Source organism: Lactuca sativa, chromosome 3 (assembly GCF_002870075.4).
Source record: "Lactuca sativa cultivar Salinas chromosome 3, Lsat_Salinas_v11, whole genome shotgun sequence".
In the NCBI taxonomy this organism is placed as follows: domain Eukaryota; kingdom Viridiplantae; phylum Streptophyta; class Magnoliopsida; order Asterales; family Asteraceae; genus Lactuca; species Lactuca sativa.
Genome location: NC_056625.2, coordinates 14,927,325 through 14,951,948, shown reverse-complemented (window position 1 = coordinate 14,951,948; position 24,624 = coordinate 14,927,325). Strand labels below are relative to the sequence as shown.

The window sequence follows — 24,624 nt, the reverse complement described above, 5'->3', positions numbered from 1 at the left end:
CATGTTGCATATGTTACACTCTATAGGCAGATGATTGGATCATTAATGTATCTAACGACTAGTTGTAGAGACATTATGAACCACACGTGACTGTTGTGAATAATATTCTGAGATATCTCAAAAAGATCATCTTCTCTAGGAATATGGTATCCTTCAAACTCCAGATTGTTTGTGCAAGCCTTTCCGGATGCTGATCTAGGTGGATGCGGTCTTGATCGTAAAGACACTTCTGGAGGATGTCAATTTTTATTTTTCCCAATAGATCCAACTTTTATTATCTCGTCCTATTGAACTTCAATACCAGTTTAAACAAGTGCACAATTCAATAATCGTGTTAAAAGTTAATTGCATGATTAGGGGAGTCACCGCTGAACTGAAATTGCTTTCTCTCTATTCAATTTTCCTAGTATTTAAATTGAGTTACTCTTCTATAATTTTCTTCTTTTATTAATTTTAATTTTCAGAAAGAACCCGCCCCCCTTTTTACGTTTTATAGCTCTGTGAACAATTAGTACGTGCCTTATGCAAAGAGGCATAGACTTTAGAATGTGTCCCTGACGATTCGACCCTACTTACCTGTACTCCCTGTTAGTGCAATAGAGCAGTTTCCATTTATTTTTATTTGTTTAAATCGTGCGCGATAACGGTTTTAACAATACTTGTTTTGGTTTACCTCAAAGGGATTCCCCAGTTATTCGATTTTCGAGGAGACTGAAAATCCTAGCGGCAATATTCACGTATCTCACACGGAAACAACTACCAATTTAATTGATCATCTGATTTTTTCCATTCCTGAGACGACATCTGTCACAACACCCATAGTTTCACTAACTGAGTCCACTACAAAGGAGGTTCGAACTTCAGGTATCCCTGTGAGCGTATCTAATACGTATACAAATGCCACTATGGGTGAAGGGACGAAGAATATGGAAGCCCTTGGTACTTCTTTTCTTGAAACCTCCACTATTCCTACCATTCTTATTCTCTCTTCTACTATCGAAACAACACCACTTGATAGCTCAACTTCGTTACCACCCTTAAATACCATATTCACTTCATGCTTCTACAATATCACCAACATTCTCCACAATCATGCATGAACCAATCACAACCCTTTTCTCTTCTCAATCCTCAAAAGGAGAAAGTATAGTACAAGAAGAAGAACCCGACGATGATGAAGTGATGGTTTCTTTTGTGGATTTACAGTTCGATACTGAAGAAGACAACATTCCTGATAATATGCTTATGTTAGGAAAGCAGTTTAAGATTCTCAATAACAAGCATAACTCCTTGTTATAAATTCAAGCTGATACAGGAGGACGAAATGGTGTTTCTGGGGTTGAAGTGGACCTTATGCTCAAGTCTCAGGAGAAACATATTAAGCTTGCAATGGAGACAATTGAGCAACAACATGATGAACGTTTAAAGAATCATGCTCAAACTTTTGAATATGAGGTTACAAAACTACGTGATGTTGCAAGAGAACGTCATGAAATTTTTATTAAGCAAGTTAAGAAGCTGGAAGATTCTGTCAATCTCAAAGTGGAAGACCTTAAGTTTTAAATGATGAAGGAAGAGGAGAAGATAGAGAAGAATTACTACATTTTTCATGGCAAGGTTGATGATGCAATAACGAAGCTTGTGGAATATAACAACTTGTATTCATCCAAGCTTGATGCGAAATTAGAATAAGATTCCAAAGTTTTGGAAAAGATGGAGGAATTTTTGAACAGTCTAAAAGAATCTTTGTCGAAGATTGATTTTTCCCAATAATCTTCGGTTTCACATGAATCTATCTCGAAGATGATTTCTTCTATTGAATCGAATATCAAGGCAGGGCTTGATCCTATTCTTAAGTTGGTCCTTCTATTGCCAACAAATGCCCACCAGCAAAACATGTGGTGCAAGGGGGAGAAAAAGGTGTTGGACCTTCGAAAGATACTGATAGAGATACAATTTTAGGGAAGGTGATATCGACTCAAATTCCGACATCAATTCCAGTTTCGTTAACAACCACTTCTACAACTACAACATCAAGACCGATATCGAAAGGCGTTGATATTGGATAAAGTGCTAAGGGATCAAGGTCTAGTTTGAAACCACCTCATTCGAAGGATGATAAAGGAGACAAAGGGAAAGGCATTAAGATTAATCCTTCTGAAGAAGAGAAAAAGAAGAATGTGGAGATGGAAATTGAAAGGCATGGACAGATTAATAGCATTCTAAGGCAACAAAAAAATGATCCACTAAGTGTAAACAAAGGTGATCCAAGCAAACACCGGTGTTATGAAAAAATTAAAAAAGTTGTTTTATTGGGGAATAAGCATGATTTTGGAAAAAATAATCCAAAGAAGAGTTATGAGATTGATAACTATGACTTTAATTATTTGGATTTTCTGATAAATCATATGTTGTTTGATTCTACATAGTACAAGTTGGATGATCAGTTTGAATACCAAGAAGAGTATAAGAGACTGAAGATGAGATTTCATGTAGCCTTAGGAAAGAAAGGATAGGAAGTATGGTCTTCGGTAAAGATTGTTAAGGTGTTGAATATTTCAAGAGAGAATCTGTTCGAAGGTCTACTACAAAATTTTCGCTATTTTGTGGTCAGAGCGAACAATGCAATATGTGACTTTTCGATTGCTGACTTCCCTTTAATGAACTTGAATGATCTAATCAATGTGTCGAAGATTCTAATCACTTTTGATGTCTCGAATATTCAAGTGAATAACAAGGATGATTTCCTTATATGGTTCGCTCATATCAAGGTTTTCGTTGATAACTACTATGATTTCCTAACTGTCACTGATATCGAGCTGGCAATGGCTGTGAATAGAATTTCGAAGGTTCCACAGTCAATGTTGAAAGGGAAGATTGATCTCAAAGATTATGTTGATGGAAAAAGCAAGAATGGGAAGTTGACCAAGTTTTTGTTCCAAGTTTGTGATGTAGAGAGGTAAGAGAATTCTCAATATACTAGTCTGCTAATTCGTCTCATGTGACAACCCTAAATTTCTAACTTACATTCATCATTGTAATTAAAGTTAGCTTCGTTTTGCTATTTTATAATGAAGTTTTGGGTCTAAAAGAGTGCTTAAAAAGTGCTTAAAACTTAGTATATTTGAGTTACGTGTCGGAGGATGGATTAGATTGGGAGTAGCATTAGAAAAACGGGCCAAACACACCAAACCTGGTGTGTGTGGCCGCACACTAGAGTGTGCAGCCAGCCAGCCGCACACAGGCCAACCACACACACCTCCAACCGCACACACCCTCCTATAAGTACTATCCTTGGTCATTTTGATCATTGCTTACACTCTTGCAAAGCTAGGACTTGAAAATCCTCTCAAGTATCATCCGGAAAGGTAACATCTTTCACCAAGAACACCAAGAACACCATGTTTTATGGCAGCACATGCTTCTGGCAGCACACCTGGCCGCACACATATGCTGGCAGCACACCTGGCCGCACACACACATATAGTGTGTATTTTGGCCATACACTCCCTTATATAGCCTTTTAACCCTTCGTACAATCATTTATGGTTGTAACACTTCAATATAAGTGTTCACTAGTCCCTAAGGTGGTCCCAATTCATTAATTAGTTGTTCATAACACTAATTATATTCATATATGTGTCAATATATGCTAAATAGGATTCGCGTGTGTACTCAAGTCACCACTTGATACTTAGCAACTGATCCAACATTTTCAGCAGAACCACTCACTACAGGTGAGTTCATACCCCTTAATCAATGTTTTAACTATTTTCAAATGTTATATGGGGGGGATACAAGTAGAATAATGCTAGTTATTATATCAAGCACATGTGATTAATAAGCAGCATTCAAATGATTGGCTACTCATTAGCCGTTTTACTAAACAGTTTCCTTCAAATGTCTTTCATAAACACTTTATGTGTTTAAAACTCCTTATTTCTCTATACATTTTACTCTGTATATTACTTTTCAAACTTATTTACAATTGTGTTTCAAACAAATGTTTCTTTATACTAAATCGTTTTATCAAACCCATGCCTTCAAACCGTTTTATAGATTGACATCAAGTCGATCTTTTCTTAAGATAATAATTATGTTCAAGGGTTTTACAAAAATTATTTATGCTTCTATATTATAAATTGCATGCCTCTATATGTATAGTTATATAAGAAATGTTTAAAAGACTTAGGAAGGTTATCCACCCTATTTCCTTTTCGCGCTTGAGATGTGGTCTGGTGGGATATCGGGTACTCGTCCGAAGGTCGTTTAAATATTAGTTATATAACATATGTACATATATAGTCATAAAGGCCCTTCCAGTTCATCCCATGACCTTGGGTAGCAAGGGTATATATCCATGTCCATACGTACCAGTTAGATCACTAGTAAACTACCATGCGGGTAGTTTAAGAAGATACTAGAACTATTACTAGAACGCGATACCATACAATGAGTCAGTTCATTCATGAGTCAATACTTGCTAGAACATTACAGTACATTACTATACTTGCTAGATAGAGAGCACGTACATTACAGCTAGAACATTACAGTACATTACTATACTTGTTAGATAGAGAGAACATACATTACAGATAGAACATATCAGTACATTACTATACTATTACATAGATACGTTACATGGTCACACTTACATGAGTACAATTACATGATTACACTTACACGAGTACACTTACATATACATAGAACAGATGTCACTAGGTGCTATAGTATGGACCCAGTTTAGGATCTAACTATACTGATGAATCACAACGCAATTGTGATAGTTATATCGAGTATACATGATCATAGTAATGTGGATGCTCACGGCTTGCAGATATGCAGGGGTCGTGGGTAGGTCCCAAAATCCCTTTAATAGGGGAGCATACAGCCTGGGATCTAGACATCACATTATACCTTATCCCTCAAATAAGGCAGTTGAGTACCGATATAGTTATTTATTACAAATGCTACAGTACTTAGAAGTATAACCCTAGACTTAAGGTAATTGGTACAGTTGTAGTTCGGTACTACACCATAGTACTATTTCATTTTCCCATTACATTCACTTTGTGAATATTCACACGATGCACGGTAATGTAGAAAACTATATTTTTGGTTAATGATAGTCAGACTTGAGAAATACTCACTCTTACAAGAGACGCACACAGACTCTAGATGCCTTGGTAGAAGGCTACATAAAGATCAGTTAAGTCTTGGTAGAAGACTCCCTGTTATAATACGAATCATAGGGATTTCTAGGGTTTTCAAACGTTTACAGTTATTTTACAAACATTTTCATACTTACAATTCATTTACAAACAATTTCTTACATACAAATTAAGACACTAAAATACTTATGATCTCACCAGCTTCAAAGCTGATACTCGCTTTCAAAATTTCTTGTATCCTCAGGTCATCATAGACAGGTACCGATGCAAGGATTAGGGAAGATGGAGCTTGTTGAAGACTCATCTTTCATTTTGATTTATGCTTTAGTGTTTATCAAAATTTGACAGAACACATTTGTATAATAATTATATTATTAATGCAATGGATGATGTTGTTGCTTGTTTACTACTTTACATCGTTGTGATACTGTACATGACGTCCTCCGCCCCAGAACATTTCCGCCGTTCTTGGTTTTGGGGTGTGACATCTCAACAACTGCAAACTAACCAATGCAGCTGATAAGGCAGAAATTCGAAAGACTATCGTTTCGTATATGGCGGTTCGAAGAATACTTCACCAGACCAAGAAGATTATGGCATGAGTTCGACAATTTTGAGGAAATTGTTAGGTTTGAAATGACTAGTGAGGTGCCGAAGTCTTTTTAGGTCCGTGTAGTGTCGAAGTATTGTACTTCGTAATGTATGTATTTTGTAAGGCAATGTTAGATGTCGAAGCATAATGTCTAGTTCTTACATATTTTTTGTGAGTCTATAACACCCTATAAATTGGGTCAGTATAGAAGTAGAGAGGAGATCTTGAGCACTTCACACACTTTTCTCTCTCTTGTACTTGTATACTTGTTCAGACTAATAAGAGCCAACAGAACTTATTTAATCCTATGTTCTTGACGATTTCTGTTCTTGATTTTGTTCTTACTACTCGATTCAAACACACATCATGATTGTCTTTTGAAACAAACGAATGAAATGGTTTGATTTATTTAAAATGTAATTTTTACTTAGTATTTTTGGGACGTTACAAGTTGGTCTCAGAGCCTTGGTTTGAGGGATTAGGGAACACTCTCAGGTGTATCTCAACTCAAACTGAGGATTTAATAAAATCTTTTAAAATAAAATGAGTTTTCCAAAAAAAAAAAAAGGATTTTTAAGAAAAATTGGTACAATGCGTACAATCAGTTGAACTCAAGTAAGTGATTCTTAAAATATCCATAAACATGGATATGTTACATGTGCTATAGTACAATATACATGTTAGAAGTTAGAATAAGGATCTACCCAGCGTTGCATGCTAGAATGCCTATTAAGAAAGATGCATTTATGATGCCTTGTTACCTATATAGTTCTACTGCTCGAATGTTGCTTGCTTTGTGCTTTGTAGGGATTATATTGATGTTAGGTAACTATTAAATGAATACACTAAGTTACATGCCACAAAGGTTAAATGGTTTTAGAATGATTGATTTGGCATTATTGGGCAACCCTTATTTGAGTCCAACCCTTGCAGTGCAGGATCTATTAGTTGAAAATTTATTTAAGTTTTGTTACATGAGATTGTATCCATGAGGTAGTTAGCTGAAATTAGTAGGAGTCCTTCCGTAGCCGATGACAGGGTGGGGTGGGAACCCTAGGAGAGCCCGTGGACTGCTTTGGTATGAAGCGTGTGTTGTTTAGCGAGTTTTGTGATTATCATTATAAGGAGATGACTTAGATGATTCAGGATAATTCTTGAGGAAAGCACGTATAGGTGTGGAAAGTGACATTAGGCTCGTACTATTGAAAGCACATGATCCGTACTCGAATCAAGGAAAGTTATGAGGATTCTAAGAAGCTTGTAGAATGAGTAATTCTTCGGGTTTGTTTTGATTGTTTGTATGGTTACCTTTCAGTATGGTAGTGAGCACTCGAGGATGAGGTTCTGGTTCAGGTTCATGTTTGGGCTATGGTGATGAGCTGATTGATGAGAGGATATGCGAGTTCGTTATGTCAGAGATCACTCGCGGTAGTGAGCACTCGAGGATGAGGTTCTGGTTCAGGTTCATGTTTGGCCACCGGACCTAACCATTGCACATATACCAACCACTGACCACATAGTCATCCCACTCAAAACGCGATCCAAAACCTTGATCAAACCGATCCCACCGGATCTCACCTATACTACACAATCGAACGGCCCCACCTTACCTAAGATCCAACAATACTTGTGCCACTCAAGGAGTGGTTCTTAGTCAATACTATCCGCCTCGACCTAGGCATGCACTGATATTTCCTCAGTCCAATCGAGCACTCAAACAATGACCTACCTTATACTGGTGAATGCTATGATTCCATCGCAGACTTACAACACTTCCACGACTGCCTATCATCCTGGTGAGTGCTATGGATACCACATACTCTTACAACACTTCCACACTGTCATAGTACCACCATGGTCTTACCGCCTATCTATTATACCAATCATACTCATCAAGAGTCGAACCCACCTCCGACCATAACCCAATAAGGTGTTTAGGTTATGCTTCGAACCATAAAGCCTGAATCAGACAAGAACAGACAGAGAGGCTCTAACACAACCCTCAACCTGATCCTGATCACATATCTACCAAGCATCACTACTGATGTGCAATGAACCCTAAATGCCTATTCTTGTGCTACCCTTAGACCAACCGTTTCTCCCCCACTTGGATTCGAGTGCGCCCTTCTAATCCACAATATTTGGTGGATTTCCAATCCATCTCTCAACCTTACAATTCAAGGTATTGACAACCTAAACTTACAAGAACTAGCACTCCATTACTAGCCAATCTTGACGATCACACGCATTCCAAAATTAGATGAATCTTTACTGAAATCTCATCGAGCTCTACCATCTCAAGTACTTCCCGTTGACCTCACTACAAGTCCTCAGGGACCTATCGGGTGTCGAAGAGCAACATTTCAAATATCACAACGGGTAACTAACCGATTTCTTGACTTGATTACACTTACAATAATTCCCATGCGAACCTGCAACTGACCACAATACAAACGTCTGAATTTGGAAACTACCAATATTACACCCATGACCAAGTCCATTCCTTATTTCCTCGAAACCATGAAGAACCCCTACATATCCTGCATTCAAAACCTGACATGCACACCTAGCAAATTTATTGAATTCTTGCTGATACTACCAAAAATCAAATCGTCCACTAATCTTTTCTCACTTAAGCTTTTTCAGACGGTGGCCGATGCCTCCTACATCGAAATCCAAATCCGGCTCACCCAAACATCCCTTAAACATGGCTCTCGGTATGCAAGATGGAATATGATGGTTCTCAAGATAAAATGTCTAAACCATCAGTAATCCTCAGAGTGGCTAGAGCAGGTGCCCTTGTCTCTCCTCTCATTATTCCCGGACAGTCGGCCTACTTGTGGTCCACTTGGTTGCAGTGAAAACATAATGGGATTATCTCCTGAGGACAACCTCTACTGACATGACCAACCCTACCACACTCGTAGCAACCCATACCCCTAGATCGTCAAACCCCATCAGGCTACTTCCCGCACGTGCTGCACTGAACCTGACCTTACTGGCCCCTCAACTATTGATCTGAATTCTTGGTTCTCTTCACATGACCCCCAAATTTTTGTACCTACCAAGTCTTCCTCTTCACCGGGTGCTCCAAATCAATCTCCCATTCTCGGGCTCTAGTAATCATGTCCTACAAAGTCCGACAAGCTGAAAAGCCCACAAACTCCCTGATATTGTCTCGTAGCATGTCATGGTACCTTGTATTCTTCATCTCCTCATCTGCAACATACTGTGGAACCAAAAGAGCCATATCCTTCAACTTGACGGTGATCTTTGCCACAGTCTCAGTCGTCTGGCGAAGGTCCTGAATCTCCCTCGCCAACTTCTGCACCTCAATAGTTGGTCCAAACTCTGCCCTACACAAGGTCACAAACTCATCCCAAGTCATCATCTTCACGTCTTCGCCTCCCAAAGTGAAGTCTACCTCCTCTCAATAACCTTAGCCCTCACAAGCGACCCTACACATAATTTTCCCCTAGCCTAACCTCGGGTCCAAATACAAAATTCCCAGACCTTGGTCCTATTGTTAACAATATCATTTTCCAATAAGTCCGAAACCTTACTTCTTTAAAGGCCCAAAGCCTATGCATAACGGAATTATAGTCCACGATTTTGAATCATAGAATGATCAGAAACAGGGTGTTACACTTAGCGGTTCGATGAAAATTAAGAAAACAATTTAATTTTGTTAAGTGATAAATAAAGGGATATAGGGAAATCTTCAAAAATGTTTTATTATATTGGGAAAATTAACGATTAAGTCTCAATTTTTATATAAATAGACAAAGCCCACGCAACCGACAAATTTATTCACTTTAGTCCATTTTGACACATTCAGCAGGTAATGGGATCAAATCATTAATATCACATAATAAATAAACTTTCTTACAGATTTTCTCAAAATTTGTATATAATGTATACAAGTACTTTTATGTATTTTTTACGTAATTATATATATATATATATATATATATATATATATATATATATATATATATATATATATATATATATATGTAAAAGGTTTTTTATATAGTATTTTTACGCTTTTATTTATTTTAAATGTATAAACGTTTATTAAGCATTTATATGAACTTCTAAATATTTTTACGTATTTTGGTATATCTTTTCACGTATTTATGTACTTTTTAAGTATTTTTATATGTTTTTATGTGTTTTGTTACGTATTTTATGTATTTTTATGTATTTTTGTATTTTTTTTTACATATTTATGTATGTTTTATTTCAAGTGTGTTTGATACTGAACGTTTGTAAGTGTTTAGAAGCTTTTAGCTTCTAGCTTCTGACAAAACACTCTAATTTAAATAAAAAAATTCGTTTGATAGTACGAGCTTTTAGCTTTTAGTTTAAACAAAACGCTCCAAGTCTAAAAACTACTTCATGTAGCGTTTATCAAAACGATACCGAGCTAGTATATATATATATATATATATATATATATATATATATATATATATAAACAATTATATTTTTATGTACACTTTTCAAAAGCTTCCAACTACTTTTGCAAAATACTCATATAAGGCTTGAGGGGGGTGGTGTCAAATTTTCCACGGTCCACGTAGACGTAACGTCAGATTTGCCTCACTCCTTCAAAAATCTTCCATTTTACATGACACGGTAAGCGTCAAGAGTATTGTATAACAAAGTATTTCATTTCACCATTTCCAGCTTCATGCATCACCCTACGAAACACAATGTTAAACTGATTTGTAAGTGCTTTTGCATGCCACCATTTGAAGTATATTTCTTCTTTACCTCAAAGGACCAGGGCTTCACGATTGTATTTATCAGTGACTCTCCTCCAAAAGGTTGTCATAGTGAGGTTAATGTAGATTGGGTCTTTTGTAACATCAACCCATGAATGAGCCAACATCTTTTCTTCAGGGGACCAAAAACGAACCACACGAGCCTTTAGCAATGATGTTTTAAAGAAAATGAAAAATAAGAAATTTAGAAGAATTGAATTAAGAAGATTTGAATGAAGTGAATAATGAGTAAAAATAATGTATTTCTAGTTGAAGAATATTTTGAAAAAAAATGATTATATTTTTGAAATTGGGTGTTTTTTTTTATGAAAAGAAGATATTATTTGAAAAAAATGAATTTGAGTTAATGGGTAAGGAAAGAAAACTTTCTCTCTCATCCGTTAAACATTATCGAGTTGTCGAGCCCAGCTCGACATGCCTCAGCCTCGTCCAACTGTTCGTCGAGATTACAAAAATTGATGTTGAATCCACTCCGATCAGTCTAACAAATAAAAGTTACAATTTCCAACTTTCAACTACCAGCTACCTGCTACCACTTCCAGCTAGCAACTACTTTTGTTAAATATGTCCTTCTAGTTTTATTATAAGTTAACTATTAGATCTTGTAAGTGAAGAAAAAAAAAACACTAAAATACTTCAAAACAAATATTTTTCAAAGACGATCATTAGCAATCAATGTTAATTCTGAAAAATATTTGTTTTGAAGTACTCTAGTGTTTTTTTTATTTACAACGTTTAACAGTTAGTTTACAATGAAACTTGAAGTAAAAATATATAAATACATAAAAAAAATGCCTACATAAAAATATAAAAAAACGTATAAATAAGTTAAAAATACATCTAGATATTTAAAATTCATAAAAATGTGTAAAAAAACTATATAAAAACTTAAAAAGTAAATAAATACTTAAAAAATATACCAAAATACATAAAAGTGTGTAAAAATAGGTTTATATATTTAAAAAATATATAAAAAACTATATAAAAAACTTAAAAATGTTAAAAATTACATAAATATGTAAAAATACTTAAAAAATACATATAAATACATAAAAATATGTTTATATATTCTATACAAACTTTTAGAAAATTTGTAGAAATACTCAAATTATTTTGAAAATATTAATGATTTGGTCCCATAATGAACAAGTCAAAAGGGGCTAAAATGGTTGAAGATGTAAAAATGGACTAAAATATAGAAAATTGTGGTTTCTTATACTTTTCTATTCATTTTTTTAGGAGACTTAATCATTAGTTTTTTCAAATAGTAAGATTTTTCTGAGATTTCTCAATAAAGAAACGCTTAAATAAAACGTAAATTACAGAAATAGTCCCTATGGTAATATAATAAAAAAATTTGAACATAAATGAATATAAACTTAAACGAACATATAATATGAACCTAAACGAATATAAATCAACAAAGATAAACAAATACAATTGGACATATATGAACATAAACGGACATATAATATGATAATATATTAAAAAAATTGAACATAAATGAATATAAATAAATTAAACGAATGAACATAAACGAACGTTCACGAACATAACTGAATGAATGAGACCATTATTCATGTTCGTTCGTTTAACTAAACGAATGATAATTTTTGTTCATATCTGTTCATTTATTAAATAAACAAACATAAATAAATAAACATTAAAAATAATTATATTGAACGAACAAGTCAAAGAAAACATTAAAAAATATATTTAAATAAAACGTCAAAATAATTAAAAAAAATTTAAACTATAAAAACAAAGATAAATAAATAATAATAATATGATTTTATATAATTTAGATAACTAATTTAAAAAATAAAAATAATTTTATAAATAATCTATATTAATTTTATTAAAATATAAATAAAAAACAATAATATATATATATATATATATATATATATATATATATATATATATATATATATATAATTGTTAAAAGAAAAAGAAAAAAGAAAGAAAGGGTAATTTGGACGTTTTTTTATATGGACCAAGGACCAATAATGCAAATTTCACAAACCACAAAGATAAAACCTATCAAATTTTAAACTTAAAGACCAAAAATGAGAATTCAACCAAACCATAGAGACCATGTCTGTAATTTACTCTTTAAATTGATAGGATAAAAGGGGCACATATAACCCATTAAAATGTTTTTATGTATTCCTAAGTTTTAAATAGCAACAAAAAAATCAAAACAATTTTATTTTAAATAAAAAATGAAATTAACAAATAATAATATGAGTTCCCTTGAATACAGTGACAAATTTTTGTGCCAACGTTTGAAAAACGTGATAGTGTGAACGCATGGATATACAAAAGATATGCATTTACAAAGTGCAATGATATTTCCATTTGGTTTTTTATCCATCCACTTAATAAAATTTTATTTTTCCTTTTATGTCCTTACTCACCGCCCCATATTATGATTTTGTTTGCTATTTTTTAATTTGACTTTTATGCAATGTATTTGGAAACTCACGATCTTGATTTTGGTTTCCTAACATAACCCTTAATTGGTTTTATTTTATAATTTTGCTTTTATTGTTTTTTCTATTATTATTTCAATTATGATTTTATTATATATTATTAAAGTAATATATATAATATCTAAATACTTAAGGAAAAAATTTAAAAAAAAATCATATTAGATATGATGCAAACAACATACGGATGTATTATTATCATAAATTAAATAATTTTGTTTGGTTTATTAAGTTTGTGTATTATAAGTTAAAAGTTTTTTTTTAATTAGTGGTGTATTCTAAACAGATATCATGGTCACAAATAACATAGCGGTTACGAAACACAATTTGAAATAACGGTTATCTCGATGTATTGTTTTTTTAACATTTTTGGAATATGCATCCTTTTGAATATCTTTATTGAGCAGCATCTTATCTAAATAAGGCGAATGTTTATTTACCACTACTATTACATCATGACAACTGCTATTTCATTGCGTTCCATGACCATTATTTTCTTTGTGACCGTGATAGTAGTTTAAATTACAACACTAATAAAAAATTATTTCGTTTTAGTAGCGTATGACACTTAATAAATAAACAAAAATCTTTAATTGATTCCGATAATACTATGACCGTACAATTTAGGTATCATACATATATGATTTTTATTTAATTTTTGTTTAAAAAAATTAAAAATTGATGTTATTGATATATGCTTTATTTTAATAATATATAAAAAATCAAAACTAAAGTAAAACAAAAAATAAATATAAAAGTAAAATATAAAAGCAAATAAGGGTCCTTGTTAAACCAAAATGCAGGAGTTTGGTTTCCAAATTAAGCGCGAAAAATCAAAATTAAAAACGAAGATAAAATAATAAGGATGACATCAGGTTTGGAGATTGGGTTTTAATGAGTGTGATATTTAAAAGGCAAAAGAGGAAAAAATAAATTTTATGAAGTGGATAAATAAAAATACCAAATGAAAGTATCACCTCCCATTTACAAAATTGCCCGTTAAATAAACATACAGTCATTAATTTATGGACTAATATATTAACTGCACTCAAATTGATCGTTTATTATTACACGTAGAGCATGCATGTCAAAAAAGTAAATTTGATTCATTAATACAATAGATTTATTGATCTTCTTTATAATTAGATAGTTTAGATAACAAAATCTAGAAAATAGAAAATAGAGCACTACTAGAAAACAAAGGGTTTTGCCACAAAAAAATAACTACGGAATATTTCCGTAGGTAATTACCTACATAATACCAACGGAATTCCTACGGAATGGGATACCTAAGTTAATAACGGAATAGCTACAGAATACCTACGGAATAACAATGGACGCGCATCCATAGGTATTCCGTTGGTAATTAACTACAAAATAGTTACGGAATAGCGACGAAAGTAAGCATGTAGGTATTCTGTAGGTAAATTACCTACAGAATTGCTACAGACAACCAACAGAAGAAAATAGCTACAAAATAACTAGGAAATACCAACAACTTTATATTATTATTATTATTATTATTATTATTATTATTCCCATTTTTATTATTTTTCAATATTCAAGTCGTAAATTTTTTTTATCGTTTTGTTTTAAATATTTAAAACACAAAAGATTAAAAATCATACTAATAGTACTAACAATAATAATTATTATTATAAACATAATGTAATATATAATAATCGTAACGAATTTGTTAAACACATAAACAAATGAACAAACGAAAAAAAAAAAACAACGTTTAACACATCAATAAGGTAAAATAATATACATTTAATGTATGAATAATGAAAAATGATGATAATAAGAGGAAATATGTATATTTGTATAAGTAAGTGTATGTATCTATTTATTTATGTATGTATGTATGTGAGTATATTTTTTTAGAACAATATGTATGTGAGTGTGTGTGTGTGTGTATATATATATATATATATATATATATATATATATATATATATATATATATATATATATATATATTAATTTTTAAGGGAAAATATTGTTTTTTCAATTTCATTTTTTTTAAGAACATCATTATACTTTGATTTCTTTGTTTTCACCAGCTTATATATATATATATATATATATATATATATATATATATATATATATATATATATATATATATATATATATATATAATAAACTTACATATAAAGGTATGCATCGTTAGAACTAATTACTGATTTACAACTTTATTATTTTTTTATATAATATAAATGAAAGTTATTTTCTATACACAAATACAAATAAATAAACATATTTACATACAAACAATATGTGTGTATTATCTTCAGTATATCACGTATTTGTTTAATGAGGTTAATTGTTGCTCAAGAACAAACATAAATAGCTTTTTGTATCATATATAATATTGAGTTCTAATGATGTTGTGAAAAAAATGAAACGAAAAAAATGATATTAGACCCTTAAAAAATAGAAAAAAAACCGTAGGTAAATACCTACGGATAACCTTTATTCATAGGTAATCCGTAGGTATTTACTTACGGATTACCTACGGATAACATTTATTCGTAGGTAATCTGTATGTATTTACCTACGGAGTACCTACGGTTTTCTTTTTATTTTCTAATTTTTAAGGGAAAGTATTATTTTTTCAATTTTATTTTTTTCACAACAGCATTATAGTTTGATTTCTTTGTTTTCATCAACTTATCTCTATACTAATAAAAGAGTAGTTTTTTTTGCCATGTGTCATCATATTAGACATTTTGATTAATGTGTTGCCACTTATCAATCTATTAGTTTTCCATTTTAAATTTATTAGACCTCCTCATTAATGTGATTCTATTTTAAATTTTAAATTTTAAATTATTGTTTTCATTAATTCACAAATAAAAAATATCTAATATATATTAAAAATTAATTTTATATATTTATTTGAATCAATGATTATAATTTCACATAACTAATAAAAAATATCTCTTAAATTAATAATTTATTTAAAACAACTTATTAATAATTTTTAGTTTTTACTATAAAAGTTTGATTAATTTTATAACCGTGGTTCCCACGGGTTATAAACTAGTACATAACATAAACTTACATATAAATGTATGCATCGTTAGAACCCATTACTGATTTACAACTTTATTATTCTTTTTTTTATATAATATAAATGAAAGTTATTTTCTATACACACATACAAATAAATAAACATATTTACATACAAATAATATGTATGTTTTATGTTCAATATATCACGTATTTGTTTAAAGAGGTTAATTGTTGCTCAATAACAAACATAAATAGCTTTTTGTATCATATATACTGTTGAGTTCTAATTATGCACATTCTTCTCACATACATTTATATGATATATAACTCTGTGAAAACAATGCAATCAAAGTATAATGATGATGTGAAAAAAATGAAATGAAAAAACGATACTAGACCCTTGAAAAATAGAAAATAAAAAAAAACGTAGGTAATCCGTAGGTAAATACCTACGGATAACCTTTATTCGTAGGTAATCCGTAGATATTTACCTACGGAGTACCTACAGTTTTCTTTTTATTTTCTAATTTTTAAGGGAAAATATTGTTTTTTCAATTTTATTTTTTTCACAACATCATTATAGTTTGATTTCTTTGTTTTCATCAACTTATACATAACATAAACTTACATATAAATGTATGCATCGTTAGAATCCATTACTGATTTACAACTTTATTATTCTTTTTTTTATATATAATATAAATGAAAGTTATTTTCTATACACAAATACATATAAATAAACATATTTACATACAAATAATATGTATGTATTATGTTCAATATATCACGTATTTGTTTAAAGAGGTTAATTGTTGCTCAAGAACAAACATTAATAGCTTTTTGTATCATATATACTGTTGAGTTCTAATGATGCACATTCTTCTCACATACATTTATATAATATATAACTTTGTGAAAACAATGCAATTAAAGTATAATGATGATGTGAAAAAAATGAAACGAAAAAAACGATATTAGACCCTTAAAAAATAGAAAATAAAAAAACCGTAGGTAATCCGTAGGTAGTTCTACGGATAACCTTTATTCGTAGGTAATCCGTAGGTATTTACCTACGGAGTACCTACGGTTTTCTTTTTATTTTCTAATTTTTAAGGGAAAATATTGTTTTTTCAATTTTATTTTTTTCACAACATCATTATAGGTTGATTTCTTTGTTTTCATCAACTTATAAATAACATAAACTTACATATAAATGTATGCATCGTTAGAACCCATTACTGATTTACAACTTTATTATTCTTTTTTTTTTTTTTTATATATAATATAAATGAAAGTTATTTTCTATACACAAATACAAATAAATAAACATATTTACATACAAACAATATGTATGTATTATGTTCAGTATATCACGTATTTGTAGATCATAAACATGTTAAACCATTAAACGAGTAATGGATCTCGTATGTGCACACGACTTTATAAATGATATTAATAGCTATAAGTTGGTGAAAATATAGATAATCATATATAATAGAGGTTTGAAAAAAACGAAGCGGAAAAAATGTTGTTTGGTGCCCCAAAAATCGAAAATAAGAAAAATCCGTAGCTAATTAGCTATGGATTGGTTACGGAATTCTAACGGAAAACATATTACGTAGCTAATCTGTAGCTAATTACCTACGGATTAGCTACGGAATATGTTTTCCGTTAGAATTCTGTAGCTAATCCGTAGCTAATTAGCTACGGATTAGCTACGAATTTTTCTTATTTTCGATATTTCGGGCACCAAACGTCGTTTTTTTTTTCTATTTTTTTTATACCTCTATTATACATGATTATCTATATTTTCACCAATTTATAGTTATTAATATCATTCATAAATATGTGTGCACATACGTGATCCATTGCTCGTTTTAGTGGTTTAACACTATAATGCTTATGAATACGTTCAAAAACATCTCACAAACATGTATACCTACATCATCATGATCATCATCACCATCATCACGATCACCATCACCATCATCATCATCATCATCATCACCATCATCACCATCATCATCATCATCACCATCACCACCATCACCATCATAATCATCATCATCATCATCATCATCATAATCATAATCATAATCACCATCACCATTATCATCATCATTATCACCATCATCATCATCACCATCATCATCATCACCATCACCACCACCACCACCATCATTATCATCACCACCACCACCATCATCATCACCACCACCATCACCATCACCATCGCCATCATCATTATCACCATCATCATCATCATCACCGTTTAGATATATAATATAAATAAAAGTTATTTTCTATACACAAATACAAATAAGTACACATATTTAGATACAAACGATATGTATGTATTATGTTGAGTATATCATGGATTTGTTTAATGAGGTTAATTACGGTTCAAGAACAAACATAAATAGTTTTTTGTATCATATATAGTAATGGGTTCTAATGACGCACATTAGTGTAAATACGTTTATATGATGTATAACTTTGTAAAAAAAACAATCAAAGTATAATTATGTTGTGAAAAAAATAAAACGAAAAAAACAACATTTGACCATTTAAAAATAGAAAATACAAAAAAAAATCGTTGGTACTCCGTAGGTAAATACCTACGGATTACCTACGGATAGCCTTTATCCGTAGGTATTTACCTACGGATTACCTACAACTTTTTTTTTTTTTTTTTTTTTTTTTTTAAAGGAAAATATAATTTATTTAGTTTTATTTTTTTTTCACAAAATCATTATACTTTAAATGTTTTGTTCTCACCAACTTATATATAACATAAACATATATACAAATGTATGCATCGTTAAAACTCATTAATTATTTACAACATTATTATTATTTTTTATATATATAATATAAATAAAAGTTATTATTGTTTTTTCGGTTTAATTTTTTTTCACAATATTATTATATTTTGATTGCTTTGTTTTCACCAACTTATATGTTTGTAAAGTAGAGTAAAATTCATTTTAAAAGAAAATTCAACTTTTATTTTGGGAGAACTTAAAATGATTTTTAAAGTTTAATAAATTTAAATATTGTATTGACCAGATTATATTCAATTACTCATTCAAGGAATTAATATTTGTTATATTAACTTGTTACACATAAATTAGACACAAAAAAAAGACACCGATTTCTTTTTGTTATTATCAAGTATTTGCAATTTACCTAAATAATTAGAGATGCCTACAGAATTCCTACGCATCCTTTTACCTACGCATTTGCTACGCTTCCCAAAATACAATTTCCCGCCACTCTAATCGTTAATCGTGGAGTCATCCATTACTTACTCAAACAAAACCCTACGCCTAACACCGATGATTTCCGACCTTGCTGTAACACTCCCGGTGACGATTCCCGACCAATACCTACATCGTCGACAATTTCAGGTAACCAATTTCACTTTTGCGATTTCCAGGCAACCGATCGGCGACCCACATTGACAAAATAGTTGCAGGTTTGCCCTACAGCCGTTGCTGTCGCACTCCATCACCGGCACTGTCCCAAACCACCACCGTCGCTGCCCCACACTCCCATCGTCGAGACCTGCAGGTATGTATTTCGATTTTAGTTTGCTCACACTTTTACAAGACTCCGATTTTTCAATTTGCTCACATTTCACAAATTTTGCCCCTGGAGAATCAATTTCAGTTTCTGTGATTTCAATTGTCTTTTTCAGCTATGCTTTCCATACTTGTAACTTGTCCATTGTAGTAGATTTCACAAATTTAGACCCAGAGAACTTGAATCATCAGTCTACAGCAATACCTGTAACTTGTCCATTTGCAGAGCTCAAGTTAAGCTCCAAATTAGATACTCTTTCCTCTTCTGAATTCTGTAACCCTGTCCATATTTCTCTTCTTCGTGATTTAGAACTCATCAATATCTGTAATGGAAGTATTCACCTATTTGGGATGGAATTTTCATCTTCTCAATTTGCTACTTAGCTTATCTAGATGTCATTCTTTCCCATCCGGTGTTACTTTTTCTGGATTTGGAATTTTACCCAAATGCAATCGTTGAAATTTTGCCTATTTGGACGATTTTACCCTTGATGTTTTGCTTTGAACATGTGTTTCTTTTTCTGGATTTGGTAATGTTTGCCTTAGTTTTGGTTGTTTGGCTTTGAAAATGTGTCGCTCTTGTAAATTAACTTTGAAATTTTCCCTATTTGGACGACTTTACCCTTGATGCTCTAGCCCTTTCTAATAGATGTGTATTAGTATATACTTTATATTGTAAATTTAAAGTGTTGAAGTATGCTTTTAAAGAATATCAAACAGATTGCTTTGCTAGACGATTATGAGCAGGTCAAACAAAATACACAAGTAGAAATTTTTAAGTTTTGTAAAAAAAAGAAAGATAGTCTTTTGTAGGCCTTAAACCAATTTAAAACTTAGCAAGCCTATAATGCAAGAATTGTAAAAAAAAAAAGTTTACATTTTTTTTACAATTTTATGTCTTTTGTCTTTAGAAAGAAATTGTAAAAAACAATTTTTTTCACATACATCTGTCCATCTCCAGACATAAATGCTGATTTTTTTAACATCCTTATTACTCAAACCAATTCCTTGATCTCAATCTGTTCTTACATATATAAATAAATGAAGAAATATAAGAACAAAAAATTAAAGAAATATATAATTAAGTCGTGGTGGTTATAATATGTTGTCATTATTAATATTAGGTAAAATGCATTGTTATTATGGTTGAAAATGATACTATGTTGTTATTATTGATATTTGGTAAAGTAAATTCTTGTTATTGATAATAATTTAACTACATTGATATTCTGGATTGGAAATGTAAAGTACAATGGTATAATGGATAAAAATATAGTATGTTATTATTATGCATATTAAAAGTTATTATTATGGATATTAAAAACAATGTACATTGTTATTATGATCAGTGTGTTTTTATATTGAATTAAAAGTAAAGTACATTGCTATCATGGTTTAAAGTTGAATTACATTTACTAAGTGCATGTGTTTGTCTTGCTATATTTAGGTACATGAGTTGCGACAACAAGTGTCAAACATGCAACAAACCATGGATGAAAAGCAAAGTGAAATGAATTTGCAAATGCAACAAATGCGAAATGATATGGAATTGCAAGTGCAACGACAATTGGCGGCCTTTATAAAACAAATCAATCCATCCATTAATCCACCAAGTAGCTCTTACTTTTTGTTTTAGAACACTAAATTAATGTTATGTTAATGACTAGTTCGTAGCTTTTGTCATGGTATTGTAATGATATTTGAATGTATGAATGGTATGTTAGTGACTATTTTAATGGTAATAAATGTAATGGTATTTGACTATTATTTTAATTATTTATTTGGTTTTTTTTTTTAGTTTAAAATTTGAATATTTTTTAAATTATAAATTTAATATAACAATAAAAATTGGTAAAAAAAATCATAGAAAATTTGTAGGAAATAAATATTCTGTAGGTAATCTGTAGGAAATAAAATCTGTAGGTAATTTGTAGCAAAAACAGTTGGTAGGTAATCTGTAGGAAATAAAATCTGTAGGTAATTTGTAGCAAAAGCTGTTGGTAGGTAATCTGTAGGTAAAGTAGTTGGTAAGTATTCCGTAGGAAAATCAGTTCGTTGGTATTCCGTAGGAAAATCATTCGTATGTATTTTGTAGGTGTTGCGTAGGTAAATAACCCGTAGGTAATATGTAGTTATTCCGTAGTTAATGTATTCCGTAGGTATTCCGTAGTTAAATTTGTAACAGAATATTCCGTAGGAAATGCGTAGGAACGTGTGTAGCTAATTTGTAGGAAAAAATTACCCACGAGGGTTTTCCCTACAACCTGCTTTTTGTAGGAAATTTGTAGGTAATGCCTTTTTCTTACGGATTTCCTACCAATTCTGCTGTAGGTAATTACTTAGTTTTCTAGTAGTGGAGGTTTTAAGTGAAGTTCTAAAAAACATCATTTTTAGTGTTATTGCAGCGTTCATTCTTCATTTCAGTTAAAAATAAGTAAAAATCATATCTTTAATTTTTTTTTCACATAATATAAGTATAAAAGTAAAAAGAAAATCATTGAACTCTTGTAATTAATTATTTCTTGGTTGTGTTTAACGTTTTTTTGTCATGGTTGATTAACTTTGTTTTTTAGTAAAACAAAACTAGGAGCATTGAAAATGCATAATTTAATAAAATGTTTGAATGATGTGTAATGCTTAGAGCATCTACGATGCATAGTTCAATGAGAAAGTTGAATGAGATAACATGTTTAATTGACATTCAATGTGAATGTATTAAATTTTTTTATTGTAGGGTGTCATATTGTCATTCAATAGATATGGAGTTTAATTACCATTGAACTCTTCAATAAAAAAAGGAATCATTTTAACTATTATAAATATATTTCATTAAATTTTAAAAAGTTTAATGCATTGTAAAAAATTAATGTAAAGTTGTATAAAAAATAAAATGATAATGTGTCAATCAATTAAATTTTAATAAATTAAATATATTGTGGATGTCGTTAGTTGGTATTGAGTGACTTAATTTCAATTATAATGAGAGTCACTTAATCTTCGATGAATATGAATTTCAATGGATATTAGAATGTACAATGAGAAAAATAATAATTTTTAAATACAAAATAGTTTAGTAAAAAATTTTCATTGAATTTTTGTTAGTGCAATGTAATAGAAAAATGATTATAATATAGGTAAGTTAGAATAATAAATTATCAATTAAATTATATATAATTAACTTTATTATGGATGCCTAGGATGATATCATTACACATCTATGTTTTATCCTAAAATAGAATTCACGCGGTCAAAGCAATGACATAATCATGTCGGTTACAAATTGTAAATGGTAAAGAAGTTGAGTATATCATTTTGAGTTGACCAAAATACATAATATTAGCTGATTTTTTTTTCACTTTTTAGGTAATTAGTCTCAAACTTTGCAATGTTTTTGCTATATCGACAGTTTTTTGTAGTATATGCATGAATAACGTGTTACTAGAATCATATTGGAGATGATGATATATGATCCCGAAAGCTTCAACTCCTAAAACCTTATAAGTCAAATTTATTTAATTAATCCTCTGGTAGCTCTACTTCATAAGCATCGTCACTGCTTTATAAACAAGATTATTGAGATCCATCTCTTCATTTGAAACACATCATTTGTGTGTTCATGGGAGGAAGAATGCATCAGTCAGGGCCAATCCAGGATTTAGCAGGTAATTTTGAGGGGAAGTTTATGTGCAAGAAGATGAAACAAGAATCTATGGGAGATGATGCATCTTTTGCTCATGTTGCTACCGACTATCATAACAAAATCCTCATCAAACGACAAGTGGTGGCTGCTTCTAAATCAATCTCATCTTCTGATCAGGAGATCGGTGAAGAATATAAAAGTTTCTCTTACTCTTCTTGCCCGCGCAAGTTTTCAAGCCAATATGCCATGGCTGGTCACAAAAATATACACAGGAGTGAGTGGGAGTCTATACTTGAGGATATACCTGATGAAAGCAAGATGCAACATCCCAAACTTCCATGCAACCTTAAGCCCTCCCATTCCCATAATAGTACTAAAATTGCCTTAAAACTGCAATCGCCTGGATACTCTCGCTCAAATCTGAGTCATATAACAAGTACAAGAATTCATAAACGATTACCTTGTGCCCTTCCCTCCCCTTTGGCTAATCCTACAAATACCCTTGAAGCTCTTTGGTCTAGATACTCTTTGGGTAACCACAAAAATACCCTCAGAGGGCAATCACTTGGGTGGCCTTTGACAAACCCCACAAATTCCCTCAAAAGGCCACTTGGGTACCCTTTGGGCAATCCAGAAAATAGCCTCAGACGGCTAGCAACTTGTGCCCCTCGTTGTCATTTGATTAACTCCGTAAATACCCTTAAAGGGCCATCACGTAAGCACCCAATGGCTAACCACACAAATACCCTCAAATGGCCATTGGTTCCTGCCCCTCGATACATTTTGAATAATCCAGCATATACCCTCATAGACTCATCACTTGGCGCTCCTCACCACACTTTTGTTCGTCCAACAAGGATACTAATGAAGCCGTTAGTTGCAGATCTTTCTCACCCTCTAGATAATCATGTAAAACATCATAGAAAATCAGAACTCGGGGTTAGACTTTTGTCGATGATCCACAAGCCTTGTCAGTTCAGACAGGCTGATTTGTGGTCAAGGGTTGCGTCAACATCGTCTGGTGGGAAGCAAATGATGAAGGGCAACATAAGAAATTTCGGTCCTAACAGTAACAACTTTTATTTAAATTTTTTGTCAACAGATGAAGGTGCATCTTCTTCTAGCCTAGAAGGTGGAGCTAACAGTGAGGTTCATCATTTTTTCTCTTCATCTTTTCAGTCTAGAGGAGGCAAATGGATAGATGAACGTAACTATGTTGCTTGTAGTCAAACAAAAGAGAAGCATAATTTTTTGTATGTAAATCTATGTAAATATGGTGTATATATGTCAATGTATGTGTGTTTGATATATATATATATATATATATATATATA

General features: G+C 31.3%; 1 protein-coding gene across 1 annotated transcript; it reads left to right on the top strand.

Moving 5' to 3' along the window:
- The first annotated feature begins 2,660 nt into the window (after nt 1–2,660).
- Nucleotides 2,661–21,417, top strand: LOC111886512 (uncharacterized). The gene is made up of 4 exons (XM_023882766.2): nt 2,661–2,959; nt 19,268–19,476; nt 19,545–19,639; nt 21,098–21,417. Exons 1-4 carry the CDS (start codon nt 2,661–2,663, stop codon nt 21,284–21,286), a joined length of 792 nt encoding a protein of 263 aa, XP_023738534.1. The 3' UTR covers nt 21,287–21,417.
- Nucleotides 21,418–24,624: the final 3,207 nt, after the last annotated feature.

Bases quoted from the DNA above. Each gene is read 5' to 3' on its own strand.
- LOC111886512 (XM_023882766.2), top strand. From the start codon at position 2,661: ATGAACTTGAATGATCTAATCAATGTGTCGAAGATTCTAATCACTTTT. The intron at 2,960-19,267 runs GTAAGAGAATTC...CTAAATAATTAG, and splicing joins CAAGTTTGTGATGTAGAGAG to AGATGCCTACAGAATTCCTA. The intron at 19,640-21,097 runs GTATGTATTTCG...TGCTATATTTAG, and splicing joins CCCATCGTCGAGACCTGCAG to GTACATGAGTTGCGACAACA.